We start from the raw sequence: 27,266 nt of genomic DNA, 5'->3' as shown, positions 1-27,266 counted from the left end.
CAGGGAGACGAGGTTTAAAAAGCGTTTTCTGATGGCTTTTCTCATGTACCCACATCCCTTTTTTTTCCTCTCCCCCTCTTTTCTCTCCCTCTTTTTCTTTTCTTTCTTTCTTTTTAAGTCAACAAGAGCATGTATTGGGGACTTCCCTGGTGGTCCAGTGGTTAAGACTCCACGCTTCCACTGCAGGGGGCGCGGGTTCCATCCCTGCTCGGGGAACTAAGATCCCACATGCCATGCGGTGTGACCAAAAAAAAAGAAAAACAAAAACAAAAAGCACATATTAATCCGCTGATTGGAAACTGGTTAAAGATCAAGGCACTCAGACTTATGGTTTCCTTGAGGTTACAATTTTTGGCTGCTCTTACTACTATTTCAGAAGAAGCACCTGACTACGGTGATGCCCCATGCTGCGTGGGAGGATGAGGCCTGTTTTGTTTAACAATCCAGCTCTGCTTTCAGCTCAGCAGCCTCAAGTCAAGAAAGTGATTTTTACATCCACACTAACTACCATGTTAATACAAAGTTCATTAAAGTCTCTTACAATGTTTCTTTTATGAACAAACAGTAGAAAGTAAAAATTTGCACACTGTTATAAAATACTTAGGAATGTTTCATAATGCTTTCAGTTGCTGTCAAATGCCGGAGAAATCAGAGAAATGAGACTAAAGAGTTTGTGAAAGGTTGTTTCTTAGGTTGTGGAACTTTTCTCGTACACACACATCCCTTTTTCTTCTCTCCCTCTCTTTCAGCTTCATCTTGGGTAAAAGATGTGTGATCAGACCTTTCTCGTTAACGTATTTGGCTCCTGTGACAAATGTTTCAAACAACGGGCTCTGAGACCAGTTTTCAAGAAATCTCAACAGCTCAACTACTGTTCAGTATGTGCAGAAATTGTAAGTGCTGCTCTTTAAAACTTTGAGTCACTACCTGTCTTTAAACAATGTCTGATGTGAGGGTCCTGTGACAGGTGGGTTGCCAGAGAATCAGTTCACATACACACACACACACACACACACACACACATTTGCAGCACACCCAGGCTGGGTGAGACAGTATAGTGTGGGGATTTAGGATGTGGGCTCTGGGCTCTGACTGCCTGGGTTCAACTCTCAGTTATGTTCCTTGGAGGCCTTGTACCAATGGACCTCCCCTCTCCTGGGAGGTCTGTTTTCCCATCTGTAAAACAACAATAATGGCATCTGTCTCATAGGGTTTTGGGAGAAACAAAAGTGAGTTTATTTGAGAAAGTGTTTATTGAGCACTTCCTCCTCCAGCAGAGGAAGTGCTCAATAAATGTTTTAGCTTATTATTTTTTAGAGCTAATGCTTTTTTCTTCTGTCTTCTCCTAGTCTGCTTGGCAAGCAAGCAAGCTAAAAGAAACTCTGGTAAATAAACAGCCAGGGAGCACCTTCCCAAAGGCCCTGCTCCGGCTGTCCCTAGGAACAGCTCTTCAGAAGATTGAACCATATAGGGCCTCAGTATTTAGCAAAATCAGGCTTAAGGAAAAGTGCTCCTTGGGTCTAAGCCTTCAGCGAGGGTAGGCACTGAACACAAAACCTGGCACTTTTCAAAATACACACATCAATCCTCACCAGAGATGGCTTTGCGCAGGCTTCAGACCTTGCAGCAGAAATGCCCACAGCCGGGCTGAGGCACTAGGAATATCCTGTCTCAGAGGATTTGCAAAGCCGTGTGGAGCCCCCACCTGGTCACAAGTGGTAAAGCACTCTTCCCCACAAGCTCAGTAGGAAATCCCGATCATGGACACGATGAAAAAACAAAACACATATCTGAGGGAGGAAAGATAATGTTGACATTTTATCCAACTGAAGAGGAAAAACTGTATTCATCCTTTTAGTCCCATTGTAACCCCTGACAGTGATCACATTTTTAAAAATTATTCCTATAAAGCAAATTGCAAGTAAGCAGCCTCAGGTGGCACACAGGCTTTGGTACAGCATAGTAATCCTGATGTCACGGGGTTCAGGCTCAGTGTGATGGGCTTCTACCTGCAGCACATTGTGTTCTAAACTTGGATCTGCAAACTGCAAACTGAGGACATTCAGTTCTTAAAATAAACCTGCTTTCTGATGGCCCTACCATCCTGGAGCAGTGCTATTTATTAATCCAGCTCTTCTTTTGAAACAACTTCCTCTGTGGACAGAAGGAGCCCAGAATCCCAGATGTCAGGTCCTCTGTAGCATCACAGATTCTTCCCAGGTCAGCACCCTGCCTGGAGATACTCTTCAGAGGATTGTCGCCAGCTATCTCCACCACAAGCACTTGGGGTTCCCAAATATTCAGACAGAGTCTTTTGACTGTGGAGACATCCAAATGACTGACAGCTAACTTTTTAATCCAGGTGTTTGGGATTGTGTAGACACAGCCCCCCGGGGACACTTTTCATGGATAGGGGCAACCCTGTAACTCCACCACTGCTGAAACGTAGCAGCTCTCAACTTTTCTGACCTCCAGCTTCCTCACAAAAAGCAGTGAACAGCAAACTACAGGAAGGCACTTTGCAAACTTTGCCAGCCATTGAAAAGTTACATGGCCTCATCTCTAGATGGTAAACTCTCCAGATTGGAGGATGTTTGGGGGTTATTTTACACAAAGAGCCTTCAGAGGAGGGCACACACCAGTATGGAGCTCCACTCACCCCAGGTCTCCACAAACAGGCAGCCCCTGAGGTAGACACACATCCCACAGTGGGCAAAGAGGTGCCAGCCTGAGGAGGTGATGAGAGGATGCTGCTCTTCCCAGGTCTTCTGAGATGATACTTGTGAGAAGTGTCCCCCATGATCCAGTGTCTCATTTAAATTACTTGCTGTGAATTGCTCGAGTGTACCAGGCAGCCTTAATGATAACAACGAGCACATACTGTGTGCCACGCTTCACTCTGAATGCTCTACATAGTCACTCCTGATGAGGATCCTATGAGGAAGGTATTATCCCCATTTACAGATGAGGAGCCTGAGACACAGAGAAGTTTAGTAAGCCACTCAAGGCCACACAGTACAACCAGGATTTACCCCCAGGCAGTCTGATCTAGACAGAGCCTGTGCCCTTAGTCTTTTGCTCTAATTCTGACACTGTTTCTGGGAGTGTGAACTAAGCAAATCATTTAACCTTTCTGTGCCTCAGTTTCCTCGTTTGTAAAATGGAGGCGACAATAATACCCATTCAGGGTGACTGTGGTGAGTTATTAATGTAAAGCACTTGGAACCGTGCCTGGCATGAAAAGAGACTGGAAAGAACGGATGCTTGAGTCTGCCACAAAGTCACTAATTTGCTTCCTTGAGGGAACTATAGCAACCCTTCATTCTAAGGTGGAGGAAGCTGCCTCAGAAGTGACGTGTCTGAGATCACTGGGCAGGGGCTCAGAAGCCCCTAGTCTGGGTCCCTGTGTGTCCCTGGCCCCACCACCACTTCCTTCTGCTGCCAGGGACTTAATTCCCGAGTGAATAAAAGAAAGGCAAAACCAAGAACGGGCAAAGACCCCACAGCTTCTCAGAAGCCAGAACTAGCTTTGTATATTTAAGTCAATAAACGAGGAGAGTTTTCATTTCGTTGTAGGGGGAGCATCAGAGCTACCAGGGGTCAGACCGGGTACCAGTGGCGCGAGCCAGGCCCCCTTCCCCTCTCCTCTCTCGACAGGCAGAAGCCACCAAGGAGGGGAGATGTGTGCGGGGGACTGGGGGAAAGGGGTGTTGCAAGGGCTGTGTCACTGGGACTTCCCCAAACTCCCAGGAGCCGGGCAGTCCTGGGTTGGAATCCCAGCTTGGCCCTCACTAAGTGCGCGTCCTTCAGCAAGTCACGTATCTCCTCCTAACCTCGGTTTTCCCACCCGCAAAATGGGCACGACACTCCCTGCGTCCCCGGGTGCTGTGCGCTGCAGCGCTAACTCGGGCCTCGCCTAGGGCACTGCGCAAGGGCTCTGCGCCCGCGGACACGTCCGGGGGAGGGGGGAGGGGATCGGCCGCAGCAGCCCGGCTCTCAGCAGCCGGCGTCAGCGCCGAGGGGCGGGGCGCGCTCGGGGAGACGGCTGGGGCTGCGCCGGTGGCGGCTCGGCGCAAGCTCGCCGGCCCGGCCTCCGCCGCCCGCTGACTCGCATCCCCGCTTCCCTCCCGCCGCGTCCTCGCTCGAAGATGGCAACCGACGGGCTGCACGAGAACGAGACGCTGGCGTCGCTCAAGAGCGAGGCCGAGAGCCTCAAGGGCAAACTGGAGGAGGAGCGGGCCAAGCTGCACGACGTGGAGCGTGAGTGCGGGCCGGGGCGGGGCCGGGGGCTGCGCGCAGGGAGGCGGGCCGGGGAAAGGAGACCGGCTCCGGCTCCCGGGGGGATAGGGGGAGAGGATGGAGGGGGGCGGCCCGGGCCCGGAGCCAGGCCCCTGCTACCGCCCTGGATGAGGGCCCCGGTGCCTAGGCGCCACATGAGACGCGGGTAGCGGCCCGAGCCCCCGGACGCGCGGGTGGGGGACCCGAGACGGACGCTCGCGGGCTCCCGGCACCTCGCAGAGCCCCTGCCGGCTAGTGGAAGCCAGCCCGCCTCTGGGCGGGGGCGGCCCCTGGCTGCTGTCCTCCTGACGTTGGATCGTGGGACCAGTTACCGTCATCACCTGCCTGCCTGGAAGACGCAAGCTGATCTCATTCTTGCCCTTCCCCAGCGGAGCGGGGTGGGCGGAGCGGGGCGGGGGGTGGTTGTCAGCGGAGGCAAGCGCAGCGAGGTCTTGTGGACGCGGCCTAGGGTAAACTCCTGGTTTTTTTGGTAAGCATTTTACTTTCTCCATCACTGTTGTCTTTTCTCAGTTTTGCTTTTGCAAGGACCCAGACTCTGATATAAAAGCGCACTTTTCCAGTCCGAGAGTGGAGAGCCAGATGGGGGAAGGGAAGCAGAGGAGCTTAACAAATCCAAACATTTAGTTCCTTTAAGGCTGTTTAAGAAGCTTTTGGACGGATGAGGTGTGGTTAGCATAAAACAGCAGTAGCAATCTTAAATAAACTTACATTATTGACCACGACCATAATTCAGAACCAGTCTGTGATTTTTATGAGTGAACAATTAAATAGCCAGATTACATGACTTAGTGGGATCAGCTTCCCTTTACTCTGTGGGATGCTGTGTCCTCAGTAGTGCTTGGGCTCAGGCCAGGCTTGGGGAAGTGGCTTCATCTTCCTTTTCAGCCCTGAGGGTGGCAGCTCCCCTTTGCTGAACAGGGCCTCCGCATGCATGGTGTTCTCAGGCACACCTATACATTGTGCTCTTGCCATTTTGGTACCACCCCTCTACATTCACTTTGGAAAAGAAAGATGGGGTTTATGCTAGGTCCTTTAGCACCTGATTCCTTTCTTTGAAAATCACTTGATAGAAGCAGGTGACCTGAATTTCAAATGTGCTGTGCTTTTGTAGGAGGCAGGCTAAGCCCCTATATCATTTAGAAATGTATTCAGCTACAATTAGCTATAAACCCCAAATAAAGTAATTAAGCAAATTGGGAGTTATTTTTCTTAACAAGAACAAGGGTAGGCGATTGTCAGCTTTGGTTCAGCCGCCCGGTGTACTATCAGGAACCCATGCTTCTTTTTTCTCCACTACCTCAGAGCACTGGCATTTGCCCCATGGTTATAACTGCCACAGTGCCCAGCATCACCTCCGTATCCAGGGCTGGAAGAAGGGGGAATGTGGGCACCAGCTTCTGTTTCTCCTTCTTTTCAGGAAGGCAAAAGTTTTTTCAAAAACCTCCTTTCTCCCCAACAGATTTCTGTTTGCACTTCATTGGCCAGAACTAGGTCACATGGCTACAACAAGGGAGGCTGAGAAAGAGAGAAGTGAGCTGAGTACGCTGCCATTCCCAAACAAAGTTGGGTTCTGTTATCAGAGAAGTAGGGAATGGATAATGGGTCTGCCCCATTTCCCTTTGCAAATTCCTACACGCTGCAGATGATAGTGACGATGCTGCAAGCATGGTGTTAGTGCCTCTAAGGTAGGTCGTCTGATTCCTCCATTTCACAGACGAGGAAACTGAGGCACAGAGAGGTGAAAGGACTTGCCGAAAGATCCCAGCTAGTAAGTAGTGGATTCCAGCCCAGCCAGTCAGAGCTCCAGCCCAACCTCACTTCAGCTTTTTTGCCAAACGTCTTAGTGCTCAGTGCAGAGGGCATTCTCCAGAAACGCTCTGGAGAGTAAAGGCTGCCCACTGGGATATGTTTCAGGATTTTCTGTGAATCTGGTAAATTGCCTAAGGCAGAGAGATGGTCAAGATGCAGCTTTTCAACAGGGAACCTCTGTCCTGCCAAGGATGCAGTGCTCTCAGAGGTCGGGGCCAAATTTTGGACCCACAGTGGAAGGATTTATCCCCACCTGCATATGTTAGAATTTTTGAGTAGAAAAGACCAGAAGCCATGTGGTCAGGGTCCCCTTTATTCCCTCTGTATCTTCCGGACCACTTCTCTTCCACTCTCATGTAAAACCCTTGTTCCTTTGAGGCTCCGAGCATTCAACTGATCTCCCTCTCCATGCTGCTGTCTCCTGACCCCCCAGCCAGGCTCCCTCCTTTTCTGAGGACTATGGCACATGGCTCAAGCCTTCCTTTTGACCCTAAGCCCTGTCCTATCCCTGGTGTCTTCAGGATCCACAAGGGTGACCCTCGTAAGACACTGGCCCCTCACTCCGTCACAGCCCCCCGGGATCTTGTAAGCACTCAGCACTGCTCCTCCTCTTGTGACCGCAGTCTCTCCCACAGAGCTCTCCATGATCCCTGGGCTCTTCCAGTCTCTCAGCCTCTTCCTGAGCATGTGCGTTTTTGCATTTTGGTGATGTTAAATCATAGGTTGCCCTGTAGCGCCTACCCTGGTCAGGGAAAGGTCTTTAGGCCATAGCCAAGGTGACCAAGTCATCCTGGTGCACCTGGGACTCTTGGTTTTAAAATGGAAAGCCTTGCATACTGGGAAGCCCTTCAGTCCTGGGCAAACCAGGACAGTTGTTCAGCCTTCTGTTAGCTCTGACTTGCCCAAATTCTTGCCATAAAAAACTCAACACAACAAAACTACAGAGCATAAACTTGGAGGAAAGAGAACTTAACTGAACTTCAGACTCTCAGTTCTTCAGCTCCCATCCCTTTGACCCTCAAACCAGCATCCATTTTGTTGGGCCCTCATTCCCAAGTCAGACACTGGGCCAACTTTAACTACAGGAAGTGGCCTTTATGGGCGGCCTAAGGGGAAGCCAGCCTAGTCAAACTCCACAGCCCCAGGCCTCGGGCCCCTGCCCTGCCTTTCCCCTCACTCCTCCAGCATTTCCTGCTTCTCTCCACATGTTTTCTGTCATCGCCTTCTGCTTACCTTCTCCCATGGGTAGGTGCTCGCTCGTTTGATTCTCAGGCATTTTAGAACCGTGAGGTGGCAGCTTGTGTTAGTTTCCTACTTGTACAAATCTCCATAAACATAGTGGCTTAAAACAACAAATTTATTCTCTTACAGTTCTGGAGATGAGAGATCTAAAATGGGTTGGAAGGGTTGCATTCCTTCTGAGGCTTTGTGGGAGAGTCCATTCCTTGCCGTTCCCAGCTTCTAGAGGTTGCTGCATGCCTTGGCTTGTGACCCCACCTCACTCCAACCTCATTTCTGTCATCATATCACTTTCTTTGACTTTGATCCCCCTGCCTCCCTCTTAGAAGGACCCTTGTAATTACTTACATTGGGCCCACCTGTATAATTCAGAATACTCTTCCCATCTCTAGATCCCTAACTTCATCACATCTTCAAAGCACCTTTTGTCACGTAAGGTAACATATTCACAGCTTCTGAGAATTAGGATGTGGACATCTTTGGGGGGGCCTATCACACAACTCTTGAAACTAGAGGGGCCACCTGCTTCAGCCTCAGTTTTCGGGCACAAAAAGTTTTCTTCCCCTCCCAACAGCCCTCTCCCCTTTCCTTGGGGATGAAGTAGCAGCAGAGATCCAGGGAAGGGTTAAGGGATTTCCCAGAGGTTATGCAGCTACTCTAAGGGCAAACGGGGAGTACAGCTCTCCTTCTCACCATGCTAGACGGTCTCTTAGAAAGCTGAGAGTCACATTAAAATGGAAAGAAAAACAGAAACGAAAAACTAAATCTGTGTGCGTGTGTGTGAAGAGGTGTCAGTATTGAGTAAGAAAAAAAAGTGCCCAGCAGTGTGTATGATATGGTCTCATTAGCTTAAACAAGAGCTGCTTGTATATGCATTAAATTTGTGGCAGGAGACACAGGAAGCTTGTTATCTCTAGAGAGGGGAGTGGGGGGATGTAGAGGTACGTTTTACTTTATACACATGTGTGCATTTATTGCTTTTATAATAAAAAATGAATACTGAAATGGGAGTCAAGATCCAGAGAAAAAGGAGAGAGTTCAGTTTTAAAGAGTTCTTAACTTGAAATTAAAGGGACAAATGATCTGGAAGACAGGCTGAAAGCAGACAGCAGGAGGGAGGCCGTGTTCATTTTGGCCAACATACGTGGCAGCCTTGTGGGCCTGTGTGGGGATGACTTCACTCCGGTTCCCAGCTCCTTGGGGGAAGATTCTATTATTATCTAGGAGCAGAGCATCTCAAAAAAGATTTGTGTAATGTCTTTAGGTTAAAAATCCAGAGGAAATATGGGAAACCACAGGAGTTATCATCTGATGTTATTCCCTTTTCTTTGTGTTCTGAGTGTAACTCTGTGAACTTGTGGCCAGAGCCTTGGACTATTCTGACTTTACAGTGTAAAGAGAAATTTAGGAAATCCGTATTTCTGGATTAGTCTGAAGCAAATATGTTGATCCACTTTTTCCACGTTCTAAGGAAATATGCTGCATGTACTGAGGCTTATAAAAGTGAGTTTCCCAGCAGAGTAATTTGCTTCCGGCTGCTCTTCCATGTGTGGCCTGTGGTATCAGAAGGAGCAGAAAGCAAACTTGCCTTTCATTTCCTCACCCCTTCCTCTTGCTAGAAAACTGTCATAATAAGCTAATGCCACTGTAGCAGATTCAGAAATACAGGAAAACAAGTCATCCATAACCCCACCACCCAGAGGTAGCCACTTTTAATATTTTGATGTTTTCATGTTTGTGTGTGTATTTATAAGCGTACTTGGGACTTTATAGCTTACGTTTTCACGTCTGTGTATGTATTTATAAGCATACTTGGGATTGTAGTAGGTATAGTTTGAGTTTAGTTTGTTTTTTGTATGAGTCTAGTTTTAATTTAACCCAATGGATTGAATACCTCCTCATGTCATTTTACAGTTCTTTTTAATGTCAGTATTTAAAAATTATGATTTGGAACCATATAGTATTCCATCATAAAGGCTGTACCATAACTTAACCCTTCCAACTATTAATTCAGGAATTCAGGCATTTTTGTTTGTGACTAATTTATGGTTTTGGGGCAATTCAAAAATCTCTGACAGAGTGAAGTAAGTCAGAAAGAGAAAAACAAACACCGTATGCTAACACATATATATGGAATCTAAAAAAAAAAAGTGGTCATTGAAGAACCTAGGGGAAGATGGGAATAAAGATGCAGATCTACTAGAGAATGGACTTGAGGACGTGGGGAGGGGGAAGGGTAAGCTGGGACAAAGTGAGAGAGTGGCATGGACATATATATACACTACCAAACGTAAAATAGATAGCTAGTGGGAAGCAGTCTAATAGCACAGGGAGATCAGCTCGGTGCTTTGTGACCACCTAGAGGGGTGGGATAGGGAGGGTGGGAGGGAGGGAGACGCAAGAGGGAAAAGATATGGGGACATATGTATATGTATAACTGATTGACTTTGTTATACAGCAGAAACTAACACACCATTGTAAAGCAATTATACTCTAATAAAGATGTTAAAAAAAAATCTCTAACGCAAGTGAGGTAATGTGATTATAAATGTTTTCCTTCCATCCAGGTGTGTGAGGGTTTTGTATACATCCCATCCCATTCTACCTTGGGGTAGAATCAGACAGAATGAGTTTTTAAAAATTAGCTTTGGATAAGTTTTCTTCCTTGATTCCTTTGATCTTCTACCAAATTGTGGCCATCACAAGACTGTATGTTGATGTAAAATTTAGTAAGTTATTCAAGATCATTTTTAAAAAATATTTATTTATTTATTTATTTATTTATGGCTGTGTAGGGTCTTCGTTTCTGTGCGAGGGCTTTCTCTAGTTGCGGCAAGCGGGGGCCACTCTTCATCGCGGTGCGCGGGCCTCTCACTATCGCGGCTTCTCTTGTTGCAGAGCACAGGCTCCAGACGTGCAGGATCAGTAGTTGTGGCTCACGGGCCTAGCTGCACCGCGGCATGTGGGATCTTCCCAGACCAGGGCTCGAACCCGTGTCCCCTGCATTGGCAGGCAGACTCCCAACCACTGTGCCACCAGGGAAGCCCCCAAGATCATTTTTTAAATAGTTCTGTTTTTGTATTTAAGACCTCTCATATGTCTTTGAACTTGTGTTCTGTATTTACAATCAATTTCACAGTGTTCATTTTCAGGGAAATTTTAGAGCCTGTTCATGCTGGGGTCATTTTTTCATGGCCTTACGGAGCACAGGAATGACACTGTTGCATAATTTCACTTTATGAAGTTACATGGCTTGAATTCTTGTGTATTGACCTCCACGTTCTACATTTTACTTTAGGTTCCTGTGTGCACTGATTATAAAATAAATAGCAAAACTCTTCGCTGAAAGTTGAGAGGAAGCCACTCTTGATGAAAAGTTCATCTTTGTCTGAAGCCAGTATTACAGATCATTTCCAAGGCCCCAGAGATAAACTCATCACACCCTCATTTTACAGAGGAGGGCACAGGCTCAGAGGACACATTTGTTTACCTCTAATTTATAAGTGTGCCCTCCCCTCAGGCCTCATTTTCCTTTCTGAGAAGTGACAGGGCCAGCGCCCCATGTCGGCCTGCACGCTTGCTGTTTGGACCTTGGGAGCCCCTGGGCTCGAGGCGTGCAGAGCAGAAGCGCCTCTGAGCCCAGCACCTCCCTCGACTGTTCACCAGCCTGGCTTTGCTCTGTCTAGTTTCTAGATTGGGCTTCTAGTAAAATTTTATCTATGAGAGAAAGTGGAAGCAGGCAGGGGGAGGGAGCCTTGTGCAACTCAAATAGAAGTTTGAAAACAACTGCTCCACATGACTGCCCAACCCCAGGCCCCGGGCAGGGAGGGTTCAGCCCTGCACACACAAGGACACCCCGCACAAGGTGCCTGGGGATGATGCTGGGCACTGCTTGTCGAGTTGCTAAGGTCTCTTTTGGTTCTAAGTTGGCACCCCTCTCCCTGCCAGGTGGTGGCTGAGCCAGGTGAGGGCAGGTTTCTTGACTCTTGGTCTAAAGGACCCATTGCTCTGGCTACATCAGGAAGTGGGAGGGATCCAAGGTTGGGGTGTCTTCTGGACCAGGAAGCCTTTGTCACTGCCTCACCTAGTCCTTGATTTTCTAAAGAATCACAGCCACCTGCCCAGAGTTTACCCCACGATGGGAGGTATTTATCTGTTCTTAGAGGCCCAAGTGTGTGTGTGCATAAGGTCCTTAGCCTCCCTGAGCCTGTTTCCTTTTCAGTAGAAATGGAGATAAAGCCCGTGACCTCAGGCAATGTGTAAAGCTCTCAGCCCAGCATCTGTCACGCGGGAGACACACAGTAAATGATGGATAATGGCAATGGGCATTGAAAGCCTTCAAAAATGTGCTTTCCGTTTAACTCAGCAATGCCACAAATTGGAATTTATCTAAGGAGGTAATGCAATGCAAGGGTATCACAGTGGCGCTGGAGCAAAGTAAGTGTCCACTGGGACACTTGGTTGGGAGTTTTTAGTTAATGGTATATTCATAAGTGGAATGTTCTGCCGTCATTAAAAATGACAGATAATTACATTTGACATTTCATGGCCCTTCCATTTCAGAAGCCCTCTTTCCTCCAGGTCATGTTGTTTCCAGTGGTTTGGTCCTCAGCCCCTAGTCCCCACCTGTACATTTTTGATTCCTGGCCAGCCAAATATCGTTAAGCACTTTAATTTGCTTTCCCTATTAAACCACAGCACACCCCATGGATTAGATCATGTCTTCCGTTTTACTGAATAATGAACAAAAGTAAATGGTAAGAAACTAATTTCCTGCCTCCCCCTTCCCTACCCCAACTCCTATGCATCCTTCAAAACCAGGTTCCTGTGACGGCTCCTCCGATGGCTGCACCTGCAGCAGAGTCAGCCATGTTGCCCTCGGCTCCCCAACACTTCTGTTAGCTACCTTCTCACTACACGGCAGTGGTTACCTGTGTGCTGGCCTGTCCGTGCCCTGCAGACTGTGAGCCCAGTAAGAGCAGGAACTGTCTTCTTCTTTTCTGTACCCAAGCATTTGGCACATAGGAGGGAAACATCATTCAAGCAGTAGACAGTTACTAGCCTATACTTCCAGCTCTATCCCTCTTCTTGAGTTCCAGCCATGGCTTTCAGTTTCCAGCAACTACCCTACCTGCACATCATTCATAAGAAAGAGCACTTACCATCTTAATTCCCAACCAGCTCCTTTATTTCTTTTTTTTTTTCAATTTTATTGGAGTATAGTTGATGTACAATGTTGTGTTAGTTTCAGGTGTACAGCAAAGCGATTCAGTTATACATATATTCATTCTTTTTCAGATTCTTTTCTCATATAGGTTATCACAGAATACTGAGTAGAGTTCCCTGTGCTATACAGTAGGTCCTTGTTGGTTATCTATCTTATATATAGTAGTGTGTGTATGTTATCCCAAGCTCCTGATTTATCCCTCCCCACCTCATTTCCCCTTTGGTAACCATAAGTTTGTTTTCAATATCTGTTAAGTCTGTTTCTGTTTTGTAAGTAGGTTCATTTGTATCATTTTTTAAAATTAGATTCCACATATGAGTGATAGCATATGATATTTGCCTTTGTCTGACTTACTTCACTTAGTATGATAATCTCTAGGTCCATCCATTTTGCTGCAAATGGCATTATTTCATTCTTTTTTATGGCTGAGTAGTATTCTATTGTATATATGTACCACATCTTCTTTATCCATTCCTCTGTCAGTGGACATTTAGGTTGTTTCCATGTCTTGGCTATTGTAAATAGTGCTGCAGTGAACATTGGGGTGCACGTATCTTTTTGAATGATGGCTTTCTCCCCAACCAGCTCCTTTCTGAATTGTCTGTTGGGGTTTGAGGCATCGCTGTGTTCTCAACCACAGACTCTGGAATCCTCCCTTTATCTGCCCTATTTCACCGCCCCGCCCTCCCATCCAAGAAGCTGCCTTTCTGAACCTTCTCAGAGCTGCCCCACCTCCACCTTTAGTGGGTATAACTCACCTGGAGAGCATGTGGAAATGCAGCATCCTGGCTCCATCCCATGGATTCGGATTCCTTGGATCAGGAAACAAGTGAGGCTCCCACTGCCAGTGCTAGCAAGTTTGCGCTGATAAATTTAGGAGTTGGTTGGCAGCTGAAGCAGAGATGATGGATTAGGGCTAGAGAGAGGTACAGAAAAAGAAGGGAAAGGGGCTGAAAAGTTAGGTTAGCCCACCAAAACCTGCTGCCTAGGATTGCTGCAGTTGACTGAAATTTAGTAATCACTGAGCATTCCCTTTATCCTTTCAATAAATATTTACTGGGTACCCACTGTGTGCCAAGCTGGAGAGTAATAGCTAACATTCATTAAGTGCTCCCTTTGTGCCAGGCTGGGATAGTTGTCCCAGCAACCCCATGAGGGAAGCGAGGGGGCAGGAAGGTGAGCGGAGGCTCACGGTTGCACAGCTGCTGTGCAACTGCGCAAGACTGTGACCCGGAGCCCGGGTGACTGCTCTGTTGCAGTGAATGCTCCAAGGAGATCCAACAAGACAGCACCCCATCCTCCTGCCACTTACCTTCTAGTGGAATTTCTTAACAGGCTATCATTCTATTCTAGTAAGTTACTATTATAGAAACCAGCTAGCCGTGTTCATCATTTCTTTTTTTAAAAAAGAAAAAGTTAAATCCTGAAGGCCTGTTTCATCAGAAGGCAAAGGAGAGAAAAGAAACCACATCTGTCCTGAACCAAGCTCCCACAAATGAGTTACAGAGCATATTCCACTCATTTCCAGTTTTTTGGGTTTTGTTTTTACTTTCTGGTATTTAAAGTTTTTAAAAACTCTTTAATTCAGCAGATGTGAGATTTGGCCAATAGAAACAGGATAGAGTAGGTTGGGAGTGAATCTATATATGGGAAGAGAAAATGCAGTAAGAAAAAATAATTAATAGTTGGGATATGTTCAAATTCATGCTTTGCAAGGAGGCCCTATTTTGGTTGGTGAGTCATCTTTTTTTTTTGGTAAGAGTGACATTAAATGGCTATGATTGTCCTAATGCTGAACTGGGGGAAGTAGCACTAATTTGATATGAAGTTTCAAAGTAAAATACTAACTAGAATATGCTCACAGCTCTGAGCTGGTATAGGCTTGTGTAAAAGGCCTATAAGAAATTAGAAAAATTCAGTCTGTTTTTAAATTGCATTCAATATGTTTTTGTGAAGAATGTTTCCATAAAAGACTAATGTGCTGTTGGTGGCAATAAAGAATGCGGTGTCTTCGCAGAAGCGATGGCATAATAATTGCACAGTCATGTAGCACTGTATAGTTTAGCAAGTACTTTTTTTTTAATTTAATTTAATTTAATTTTTTTTACATCTTTATTGGAGTATAATTGCTTTACAATGGTGTGTTAGTTTCTGCTTTATAACAAAGTGAATCAGTTATACATATGTTCCCATATCTCTTCCCTCTTGTGTTTCCCTCTACCCCACCCTCCCTATCCCACCCCTCTAGGTGGTCACAGAGCACCGAGCTGATCTCCCTGTGCTATGCGGCTGCTTCCCACTAGCTATCTATTTTACATTTGGTAGTGTATATATGTCCATGCCACTCTCTCACTTTGTCCCAGCTTACCCTTCCCCCTCCCCTTATCCTCAAGTCCATTCTCTAGTCGGTCTGTGTCTTAGCAAGTACTTTTTTTTACAGCGTGGGTTTTCACAGAGACTTTTAACCTGTTCACTCATTTTTATTTCATCACAAAGAAATGGGGCAACTAAAAGAAACCAGGACTTCTTGGAGAAATAAATGCCTGCTTCCAGGGCTAGGGCAGGGAGGGAACATGAGCCCGCAAGAAGATGTGCTCCGAGGATGATGGGGACCTGTCGGAAGGTCTCAGGAGCCTGCCTGATAGGACTCCCACTGAGCAAACCAGGGACGAGTTGGGCATCAAAATAAATAGTAGTAAAGGATCACAACTTCTTGAATAAAGTGAGAATCCATGAGTCCCTTCTAATGTAAATGAATGAATAAATACATTGGGGAAGAAGGAGCACTCCTCTTTATATTAGAAAGTCAACTAAAAAATGCAGAAGGAATGGTGGAATTAGAAAAGTCACCACTTACCAACCATCATAATAATTGGTTCAGGCAAGAATCACTAATGGATGTTCAAAGTAGGGTATTCAAGTTTGAGGAGTATTGTGATGTTTATGTACTCTCAGAGTACATCCCCACAAAGTACTTTTTCATGACAAAAGGCAAAATGGTAACTGTACAGTGGAGAACCCTGGCAGACGCCACCTTGACCAAATGATCCGGGTAAACGTTGCTGGTGATGGGACTAGCGGGCAGCAGGTGCCTCCTGATGGGACAGGTGTTCGGGACAGGACCTCAGCACTAGTCTGTGGTGTCCCTGCCAAACGTGCATTACCCAAAGCTAATCTTGAGGAAGCATCAGACAAGCCCAGGTTGGGGAACAAACTAACTAGAGATGAAAGAAAGCGACCAGTGACTGCAACACGTGATCTTAGGTTTTCTTTTGCTATAAAGATATTGTTGGGACAATGGAGAGCATCTCAATAAGGTCTATAGATTAGACATTGTATTGTTTCAGTGTCAGTTCTCTGACTTTGATAGTCATACTGTGGTTATGCAAGAGAATTCCTTGTTTTCAGGAACTACACACTGAAGTGTTTAAAGAGAAGGAAGGGAAGAGGGGAGGGAAGAAGGAAGGAAGGACTTCCTGAGAAGGGGCGCTGTTGTCACAAGGGTTAAAGCACAGAGTCAGCCCCTCAGCCCAGGCTTCAAGGGAGGGAGCTGGGCACTTCCCCAGCGAGCACCAGCAGCTCCCTGGGAAGGCCAGAGCCGGTGCCTTGCCTCCCTCCACCCCTGATGTTCTGTCTGTGCCAAGACAGCACACCTTTCCTGGGGCTGTCCCCTGGCCTAGAATGCCCCCTTCCCTCCTCCCCACCTGCCCAGAAAAAGGCCCAGCTGAGAGATTTAGAGGAAGGAGAAGCAGAGGTGGGGTTAGGAGCCCGGCGCAGCCTCTAACCGGAAAGGGAGTGGCGCCGCACAAGGGGGCAGAAGCCACGTGACCCCCACCTCAGTTTCCTCACCTGCACAATGACGGCATGGACCGGATGGTTTCTGGGGCCCTTTCTGCTACTTCGCGTGAACTTGTCTCCCTCTGACAGCCTCTCCAAAAGCCCCCCAAAAGCTCTCCCTTGGGCTCAGGAAAGAGGCTGTGGTCCCAGCCCCTGAGAGATTGATTTTTGGAGCACCTGCCTGAGGTATGTACCTTCTGCAGATCATGTGTTCAGACCTGTGGAATGTTGCGTTGATCTCTGCCCGCCCTGTGAGTTTTCAGTAAATCCACAGTGTACTGTTTGGAGGGTCAGTCAATTCGCTCTTTCCTGCAGCACGTGGATTGGGCAATTACCATGTCCCAGACCCGTGCCCGGCATGGGGGGGACCAGTGAGGAAACACAGGGCCTGCTGTTGAGCAGATGGTGCACGTCCTGGCACCTGATAGGATGGTTTCTGTAAAGTCACTTGTCCTTGTGACTGGACAGTGGTAGGTAAAAGAACCAGAAGCCCCCACTTTGCTCCTGGTCAGTTGTATGAACTCGTATTAGCCGGATAACCTCTGTAAGCCTCAGTCTCTTCACCCATTCAAAGGGAATAGCGATCTCATTCCACTTCCTACCTGCCCGCCTTGCAGAGCTGTGGCCCTTCAGTGGGAGAGTTCTATGTAGAGCTTTGCAAATATGAGGCAGTCCTGTCCTTAATCCCTCAACGTGCATATATGGAAGTGCTTTGAAAAACAGGGTCATTTTTTATTGAAGTATAGTTGATGCACAATATTATATAAGTTATAAATGTAGGGTCTTAAACACAGAGATAATGACAGCGTGTCTCTGCCTTCTCCTGAGCTTGAAAGAGAGGGCATCGCGAGGGCAATAGGGTAAAGCGCAGGAGAATGAAGCACCGATGGCTTCCCTGTGCCAGCTTGTGGCTCAGACCTGGTCCTTGGTCACGGGATTGAGTGTGTCTTGTCCTTGCAGTGCACCAGGTGGCCGAGCGCGTGGAGGCCCTGGGGCAGTTTGTCATGAAGACCAGAAGGACCCTCAAAGGCCACGGGAACAAGGTTCTGTGCATGGACTGGTGCAAGGATAAGAGGAGGATCGTGAGCTCCTCGCAGGTACGTCACACCTGTCGGGTGATGGTGGGCACATTTCTCATTGTAAGCTGAAGGGAAAGAGCCGTCCTTTTCAAAAGACCCTCTCCGAATGTTATGTCTCTGCCCGTTCGCCAAAGGACACGAGTTACCCTGTTAAGAATTCTTCTGGTATACTTGAAAACTTCACTAATTTGGGTAGATTTGGAATTAGTAATAACTGAAATATTATAAAGTCTATTTGACAAACCATTCAAAAATTTTCTTCCTGAGTCTATTTCAAGGTCTTATTTGTAAGTGAAACCATTTTTAAATTAGGGTTTTTTTTTTCTCCAAGTTGAGGGCATAAGTGGTTGAAGTGCCATTGTGGCTTCTTTCAGTTTAAGAGTTTAGCAGTTTTTATGCCTTAAAGAACAAATATAAACTATGTATTTTGTGAAGTATAATTTTTTCATTCATTTTATATAGTTGACATGGTTTATTTCACATCTTATGTATTAGTTATTAAACTGCTACATAACAAATTACCCTCAAGTTTAACAACTTACACAGTGAATATTTCGTATCTTACATGGTTTCTGAGAGTGAAGAATCAGGAGCAGCTCAGCAGGATAGTTCTGGCTCAGGGTGTCTCACAAAGTTGCAGTCAAGATGTTGGTCAGGGATGCAGTCATTTGACAGCTTGGCTAAGGCAGAAGCTCACTTCCAAAATGGCTCACTCACATGGCTCTTGGCTGGAGGCCTTAGCTCCTCACCGTGTGGACCTGTCCATCGGGCTGTTCGCGGCATGGTAGCTGGCCTCCACCAGAGCAGGAGAGGGAGACAAAGGCAGAAGCCGTGCTGTCTTTGACGACCTGGCCTCAGAAGTGACATTCCTTCCCTTCTTCTGCATTCCACTGGTCACACAGACCAACACCGATACAATGAGGGAGGGGCCTGGACAAGGACATGTCTTTCAGGAGGCTAGCTACCACTGCTTAGTGCTTTTTATGTGTATTTTGATGTTACATTCGTTGAACATAAAACCATAAACTGAAGTCATATATTTTTATGGCCAGTTTACCGCCCCCCCACCCCTGCCTCTGCCTTTAGTCCAGCTTTTTCAAAGGAAAATTTGGTTTTTATTTATAACCCTTTTAAGTATCAAAACTGTACATATTCTAAATAATCCATGAGTTCTAATATCTCTGTCGGTACTATGTTTGATAGGACAGGTGTTATTAATATCCTGTTATTACCTACAAATCTAGTATATCACGTTGCACTTGCTTTTTTTATGTTCATAAAAAATTTAATATATCAGTTATGTATTTAACTGGAAAAAAGAAAGAAAAGGTTTTCACCCCTACCACCCTGTTACAATCATTATTATCTTAGAGCATCTCTTTCTAGACTTTTTTCCAAAGGCTCCTTTTTTCAAAGTGGTTGTTGAGATGTACATGCTGCCGCCTAGCCTTTTAGGCTTTTTTTTAATCCTTAAAAGGATGCCTTATGTTGGACTTTCTGTCACTCGTGTACCGCTCTTACCAGAGAGGGTGGGAGAGGGGAAGGATGCTTCAGCACTGCTGACTGACCCCATCCATCCACCTCTACCGCAAAGGGAGTTGGAGAGGTGGGTGGGGGAAAGGAGGAGGTGGGAAACAGCAGAAGGGCTCTGGAACAGACTTTGAGTGACTCAGAGCAGCCTTTCTCCCTTAAAAGGCAGGAAATTAATCTGCCTGACTGAGTGGGTTGGGGTTTGGGGTGGAGGCACAGTCTCTCCAGGTACGTAGGCCCCTGGTGTAAATGTCTGTGCTCACGGAGGGACCACATTTAGTTATGAGACTGCTTTTAGCTTCTTGGTTGCCTTTCTCTCTCCAGAGCGCACAGTAGGTGGGCGGTGGAGCCAGGCAGGCGGGCTGTGCGGTGGAGGAAGCCTCTGAAGGGAACGCTGACTTGGGTGATACACTGAGTCTCTACCCCCCGCCCCGCCGCAGCCCTCTGCTCTGTTATCTAATTCACCCACACAGCATGTATGGGCGTTTAGTCAGAAAAATTAGAAGCACAAATGTGCTTAGGAGTCCTAAAAGGCCCCAAACCACCGACTTTGCCTTTGATCACAGCCTCTCAGCCCCACGCACCGTGAATATGGAAATCTTCCATCAGATCAAGTGAAGCAAGCAGCTGTGTCACTTTCGTTACTCAGACCTTGCTGGTGCCCCTAAGTGGCATTCACCTCACTCACCAGATCTGGCTCCAAATGGCTTGAGTGATTAAAAAAAATCAAGCCTGCGGTAGAGGCTGCAGATTCTCCATCCCTGAGGATGTGGGGGGGACCCACGTGCTGAAGGAGGTCGGCTCAGCCGTCCTCCTCCACTGCCAGCGGGAGCCTGGGGGCCCAGACAACCCTTACGCCACGTTCTGGGTAGATGACTGCGCTGCAGCGACCGGGGCTTACGTGGGTTTATCTCTGATGGGTTTGTGTTACAAACAGATGGCATCATATCCCTCCCCACACCCCCTACTGGGGCTGCAGAGCGATTGCAGTGAAAGTGGCCGTGTTGTCTGTGGCATCGCCCAGAGCTCACCCTCCACAGGGAGTGCTCTTTGTTTCCGGAACAGCTGCCCACGGGGGTCCCCACCATCAGAGGTGTGAGTCCCATGTTGTTTTGCAGGGTGGGTGGGGGTGAGGCTGTGATGTCCCTGAGCACCTGGGGGAGTCAGACTGATGTCAGGCCCACCCAGTCCCCCTCCACAGCTTCCACGCAGGGAGGGGGGCGAAGGGTGGGGTGGGGCTCTTACACGGTCCTGCAGGGAACGTGGACTCAAAGGCGAATGGTAGGGAGGACAGGCTGGGGAGGTGGGGTGGGGGGAGGGTGAGGAGAAGGACCATTAGTTACTGTCGGGCATCTGAAGGTAATTTCAGCTTTACCTTATCCGTGTATAACTTACTGACATTTGGGGTACGATGGTGATGACAGTTTACCAACAATTCGTGCTTGGTTTATAATTGGCATAAAAGAAGTGTCTGAGTGTTGCTTTCTGTCATTGTGTCTACACAAGGGATGCAAGGTTGAGAACTGAGACTTGCATCAGGCTGGAAAGTGCTGTCGCCACCTACTCCCATTTCTTCAAGGATGGGTTGGAGGGTCTTGATGGTCCAGATACTTGCTCTGGCTTTCCACTTGGCACTGCCCAGCTGGACTTGGCTTTCCATGAGGTTCTCAGCAGTTAATGTGTTAGGGCTTGTTGACAGTTTTTGAACTGTTTACTCTTTTTTGTTTTTCTTCAAGTGTAGTTGATAATACAATATTATATAAGTTACAGGTGTACAGTATAGTGACTCACAAGTTTTAAAGGTTATGTACTCCATTTATAGTTATTATTAAATATTGGCTATATTCCCTGTGTTGTACAGTATATCTTTGTAGCTTATGTTATACATAACAATTTGTACCTCTTCATCCCCTACCCCTATATTGCCCCTCCCCGCCTTCCATCTCCCCAGTGGTGACCTCTAGCTTGTTCAACTGTTTACTCATTTCCCTCCAGGATGGGAAGGTGATCGTGTGGGATTCCTTCACTACTAACAAGGTAAGGCATTGTCCCTGGTGGATTGAGGCACTTCAGAACCCCAGCCCTGTCCTCGTCCTCTCCAAGCACCCCACTACTGGTCGCCCTGCCCTTCAGGAGCCTATTTGGGGGTGCAAACCCCATGAAAGCCCACCCGTGTTCGGATGGTTCAGCAGCCCACTGTAGCGTTCATTCCTCTCCTGAGCCGAACCCCTCTCCCAGAGAAGAGCATGCAGGGCTAACACAGAGGGTGCCGATACGGAAACAGGAAAGGGCATGGCCCCAAAACTTGCCACATTCACACATGCTACTACTGCATTTAGGATTTTTCTTCTGGCTGATGATAAGAGGTACCCAACCCCCAGTTTCCTCTCCCCTCTCTGTCTTCAACTAGACTCCATAGCACGTGGACTTGAGCAAACAGTGGGTGGGGAGCTGAGACTTCAGTGGGATTAAACCGCTCTTCACAGGGATGCCGTGGAGTCACAGCCCCTTGCAAGTCTGGCATAGGCATGTACTGCTCCAAGTGAGACCTAAGTTTAGACTTCTAATGAAACAGAAAGGCCAGAATCTGTGTAGGTGCGCTTGCATGCCTGCATCGTGTTGGCATTTGCAGTAACAAGTACTGTATGTTAAATATGGACTCCAGTGTTTACTTAGAAAGAAAGCCTTCCTTTTCACCTATCTGTCTCAAATTGAACAGCGTCCTTATTCTGCACTATTGAACATGTTCAGTAAATGTCATAATAGGCAGTTGTTATACAGCCTGCTCAAGGGGGCCCAGAACCATCTTGTAGAGCAGAGTCCGGAATGGTCAGGCCCCTGGGGAATAATAAAAATGACAATGTAACAATTTGCAGAGGGCTTTCCTATACATCACTCTGCCTCTCCCAAACTCCTCAGCATCTTCAGGGGTGGGGCTAGGGGGTTGCTTCTGTTTATGCCTTAGCATGGCGTAGAGCACACGCTGCCTGATGTCTGGGGAGCCATGGGGTTGCCACTTGTGGTCCCTCGCAGGGCCATAGTTATCACTTGTCAGCAAAGGGGCCGGGGTGCCCTGTGCTGAGAGTGGCCACTCATTCGTGGAAGTAGGTTATTCATGATGTCTGAAGGGCTACTACTCTGTGAGTGACAAAGAACTTTGACAGGCAGTATCAAGGCCCATGTCTCCCCACAAAAACACAGAGAATCATAACAGGAAAGAAGACCAGCACTTGAATGTACTTTACAAACCATCTAGACCCATCCTCTCCCTTCCCAGACGGAGTAGAATGAGGTAAGACAATGGCCAGCCTATGTGAGGCTGCACATCTCGCTGGTGTTAGAACCAGGTCCAGGGCCCATGGCTCCCATGGAAATAGGGCCACAGACTGAGAAGTTTTTGAATCATGCCTTAGTTGCTTATATGCATGCAGGAGAATACGGGTGACTCAGACCCCAGCCAGGAGCCGAGGACTTACACCTCCTCTGAATGCTTCCATTTTACAGGTTTCCTTTTCTCCCAGAGCACAACTCTTAATTCCCCTCCCCAAGCCCACCCCCATTCTTACCCGCCCTGGAATGGTTTAAGACCCACAGAGGACAAAGGCTCTTGTATACTCACTCACAGGTAAACAAACTTGTAACACACATATAAAGAGTCATTCAAGAATATGTTTTTAAAATAGAGGGAATCTGAGTAAATAAGGTGAAGCATATACGTATGTGAAATGAAATTCAGACAGATCTTTCAAAGAAAATGAGCCCCAATATTCATTCAGAACAACAGGGGGAGTATAACAGTAAGGAAGAAGTAAGATGTTAAGGATATTCTTTTGCTAGTTGAGATTTTTAACTTTTAGAATGTATGACATAAAGTTTGGTTGATTATGGAGGATCTGAGTCTCCTCATCAGTCTCAGCCCAAACCACTGACCTTTGAAACTAGAAAGTAATTTGGTAGACGCTTCAGTGATTTTACTTGGTAAAAACTGACGTTTGTGTAGAAGTGCCCTCGTTCATTGCGTGCATGGTGTGTGCTGTGTTGCAGGAGCACGCGGTCACAATGCCCTGCACGTGGGTGATGGCATGTGCGTATGCCCCATCAGGATGTGCCATTGCATGTGGGTAAGTATGGGTGACACAGCAGCGTTTCACATGTCCTGTTGGCCATAAAATATTGTTCTATGACCTCTCTCCTGGAGGTCAGGTTAATATCTTTAGTCTCTACTTCCTTCAGAGGTGAGAACTCACAGGATGTGTCCCAAAACCTCCATCACAAATCACAACGTTAGACTGTCCAGTGGCCAAAACCCCAGGCAAAGACACTCCCAACAGGCAGGACATTCCAGGGCCTTAGAGATCACCTCCCAGTAGCGAAGGGCAAAGGCCAGACCTTCCATTAAGTAAGGTTAATTCTTCAGTACTCAGTAAGAATGATAAATACTCTACATTTAAAAAAACCCTCGGGTAGTATGTTTCTAATCGGGCATTAATTCTAGCAAATGCATAGAGTTGGATGGGTTATATAAATTTCTCAATATTTGCTATTGAGATATCAGATGTCTAGCACCAAATTACAAAAAGAATACATTGGGTATATCCTTCTGTGATATATGATGAATATAATAATATAGCACACAATGTCTTCAACAGTAGTTCAGAAAATGATTCTGTAGACTATTTCTTATTTTAACCCTCACTACATGAAACCCAGTGGAAGGATTTCCAGGAGGACAGGGGGACAGTCAGGGGTGAGAATAATTTTACAAGGCCCAGGTAGACAGCTTTTTTGGTGACACCCAGTGCAGAGAGAGTACAGAGTGGAGGAATGGCTGGTGCCTTAATCGCTGTCATCTCTGTTTCCCGGGTCCTGGCATGTGGTAGATGGTCAAGGCCTGCATTGGCTGTCTCACAGGCTGATATAAAAACCAGAGTAGAAGTTCAAGGTGTGAATATTTGGGAAAGCACTTTTTAAAATATCGGGAGTCCCATGGATGAGGAGAGAGCAGAAAAACTAAACTGAGAAAGACTGAGTCCTCATCTTAGATAAAAGCACCATCTGCCCTACTCACACCATGCTGCGATTCGTTTTGAGTTTCCAGTGATAATCTAACATAGTGTTTCCCAGCTATGGCTTTGTGACATCCCTGTAACTCCATTATCACACAGATCCACACCTATGTCGTATTCTCTATATGTCATTATAGGTGACAAAAGGGTGTTTTTCTCTTCATCTGCCTGACTACTGGGTCTATCTCTCAGTTGGTTCCAAACTTGAAAGCTAAAACTCCACCAGTATTTACACAATTCCCTTCTCAAAAAAACGTGTCAGTTGATTTTATATACATATATGTGTATTTTTTATTTGAAGCCATATCACCAAGAAGCCTTCATTCAGGTATTGTACACTTGCTATGAGCACCTGTGTGCAGGGCACTGGACTGGGTGTCCTAGGGAAATTCAAAGATGAATAAAACATAGTACCTGCCTCCAAGCAAGAATATAAAAATAACAATAATGACCACTTACTGAGCCTCTGTCATGCATCAAGGGCCATTCTGAACTCTATATTATCTTCACAACAGCCCCTTGTGAAAGGTGGGTGGGATCCACTCCATTTTATAGTTAAGAACACTGAGGCTTAGAGAGGCTAAAAAACATAACAAAGATCACAAAATGAGTTAGGTACTAAAGCAGAGATGCAATACCAAATGCATCACATTGCAAAACCTTTCTGCTTCTCATAGCAATGCAAATAAACCCAAGTGTGAGTGAGTATCCCGACAGAGCTACAGAAATTACTCTGAGGCTTCAGAATAGGAGAACATGTTTCACCTTGAGAGTCAGGGAAGCCCATAGTCTGAAGCACGCTGGTTCATTGTCACAGCCAAGTGCAAATCGTTCTCACTCACACCATCTATAAACATGCTGCCAAAGCTAGTTACTTGTAAGAGACTACCCAAGTCTACACCTGCACCTCCAAGCAGTTGGAAAGGCAAAGGGGTCCCCTAGGTTCCCCAGGGCCTCAGAAGGGAGTGCCCCTCCTAAATGTCATTCCCCACTAAATGAAAGCAGAGCTTCTTGGAGTAAGACTGATTGTAGGTCTGGGGCAGGAAAAGAGTAAAGTGAACCTAGGATATCTTCTTGTTCCAGAAAGCAAGGGAACACTCAAGTCATATTAATGGAATCTTATCAAACAGAAACAGGAGCCGCTTGAAGGGCCCCCCGCCAACTTTCCAAATTGGGATAATTTTAGTATCACATGGAATAATGGTAGTAATGTATCATAACCCAGTTGAAGAGAAAAAAGAATCCATGGGTGTGCAGTGATACTGGGAGGAGGAGGGATTGGATTTGTCTTTACAGAAAAATATCAGCTAATAAATGCAGAAGGAATTATCAAATTAGAGGATCACGGGCCTCCCTGGTGGCGCAGTGGTTGAGAGTCCGCCTGCCGATGCAGGGGATACGGGTTCGTGCCCCGATCCGGGAGGATCCCATATGCCGCGGAGCGGCTGGGCCCGTGAGCCATGGCCGCTGAGCCTGTGCGTCCGGAGCCTGTGCTCCGCAACGGGAGAGGCCACAACAGTGAGAGGCCCGCGTACCGCAAAAAAAAAAAAAAAAAAAAAAAAATTAGAGGATCACTATTTTGTACCATAAAGTAATATTTTATTCAAACAAGGATAATCATGCTAAAGCCATTGTATGATGGTTGTTGGGAACAGGATATTAACATGACCTAAAGGTGTCACACCACAGTTATTATTACAGGCATACCTTGGAAATATTGCAGGTTTGGTTCCAGACCATTGCAATAGAGCAAATATCACAATGAAGTGAGTCACACGAATTTTTTGGTTTCCTAGTGTGTATAAAAGTGATATTTACACTATACTATAGTCTAAGTGTGCAGTAGCATTATGTCTAAAAAAATGTATATACCTTAATTAAAAAATGCTTTATTGCTAAAAAATACTAACCATCAACTGAGCCTTCAATGAGTCTTAATCTTTTTACTGGTGAAGGGTCTTGCCTCAGTGTTGATGGCTGCTGACTGAGCAGGATGGTGTTTGCTGAAGGCTGGGGTGCCTGTGGATGTTTCTTAAAGTAAGACAGCAGTGAAGTTTGTTGTATAGATTGAGTCTTCCTTTCACAAACAATTTCTCTGTCACATGCAGTGCTGTTTGATAGCATTATAGCCACAGTAGAACTTCTTTCAGAATTGGAGTCCGTCCTCGCAAAACTTGCCACTGCTTTATCAACTAAGTCTATTAATATTCTAAATCCTTTGTTGTCATTTCAACCACCTCCACGGAGTAGATTCCATCTTAGGAAACCACTTTCATTGCTCATCCGTAAGAAGCAACTCCTCATTTGTTCAAGTTTTATCATGAGATTGCAGCAATTCAGTCGCATCTTCAGGCTCCACTTCTCATTCTAGTTCTCTTGCTGTTTTCACCATATCTGCAGTTACTTCCTCCACTGGAGTCTTGAACCCCTTACTGAAGTCTTAAACCCTTCAAAGTCATCCACGAGGGTTGAAATCAACTTCTTCCAAACTCGTTTTTTTTTTTTTTTTTTTTTTTTTTGCAGTATGTGGGCCTCTCATTGTTGTGGCCTCTCCCGTTGCGAAGCACAGGCTCCGGACGCGCAGGCTCAGCAGCCATGGCTCACGGGCCCAGCCGCTCCGCGGCATGCGGGATCTTCCCAGACCGAGGCACGAACCCGTGTCCCCTGCATCGGCAGGCGGACTCTCAACCACTGCGCCACCAGGGAAGCCCCAAACTCGTTTTAATGTTGATATTTTGACCTCTTCTGATGAATCACAAATGGTCTTAATGGCATCTAGAATGGGGAATCCTTTCCAAAGGTTTTCAGCTTACTCTGCCCAGATCCATCAGAGGAATCCTGTCTATGGCAGTTATAGCCTTACGAACCGTATTTCTTAAAGAGTGACTTGAAAATCAAAATTTCTCCTTGAACCATGGGCTGCAGAATGGATGTTGTGTTAACAGGCATGAGGACAGCATGAATCTTGTGTACATCTCCATTAGAGCTCTTGGGTGACTGGGTGCATTGTCCATGAGCAGTAATATTTTGAAAGGAATCTTTTTTTCTGAGCAGTAGTTCTCAACAGTGGGATTAAAATACTCAGTAAACCATGTTGTAAACAGATGTGTTGTCACCCAGGCTTTATTGTTCCACTTATAAAGCACAGGCAGAGTAGATTTAGCATAATTCTTAAGGGTC

General features: G+C 46.5%; 1 protein-coding gene across 1 annotated transcript in view; it reads left to right on the top strand.

Annotated features, from left to right (window-relative positions):
- Positions 1 to 767: 767 nt before the first annotated feature.
- The window catches only part of GNB5 (G protein subunit beta 5), a gene marked incomplete at both ends in the record, with an annotated part of 51,203 nt that continues 24,704 nt past the window's right edge, over positions 768 to 27,266 (top strand). The window contains 5 exons of the mRNA XM_079699075.1: positions 768 to 893; positions 4,149 to 4,260; positions 17,372 to 17,508; positions 21,016 to 21,057; positions 23,065 to 23,141. Of these exons, the coding sequence (XP_079555201.1) occupies positions 768 to 893; positions 4,149 to 4,260; positions 17,372 to 17,508; positions 21,016 to 21,057; positions 23,065 to 23,141 (494 nt within the window). The remainder of the gene's footprint in view (positions 894 to 4,148; positions 4,261 to 17,371; positions 17,509 to 21,015; positions 21,058 to 23,064; positions 23,142 to 27,266) is intronic.

Source organism: Hyperoodon ampullatus (genome assembly GCF_949752795.1).
Source record: "Hyperoodon ampullatus genome assembly, chromosome: 3".
In the NCBI taxonomy this organism is placed as follows: domain Eukaryota; kingdom Metazoa; phylum Chordata; class Mammalia; order Artiodactyla; family Ziphiidae; genus Hyperoodon; species Hyperoodon ampullatus.
Note: the sequence above shows the minus strand (reverse complement) of the source record. Positions and strands in the feature narration are given on the sequence as shown.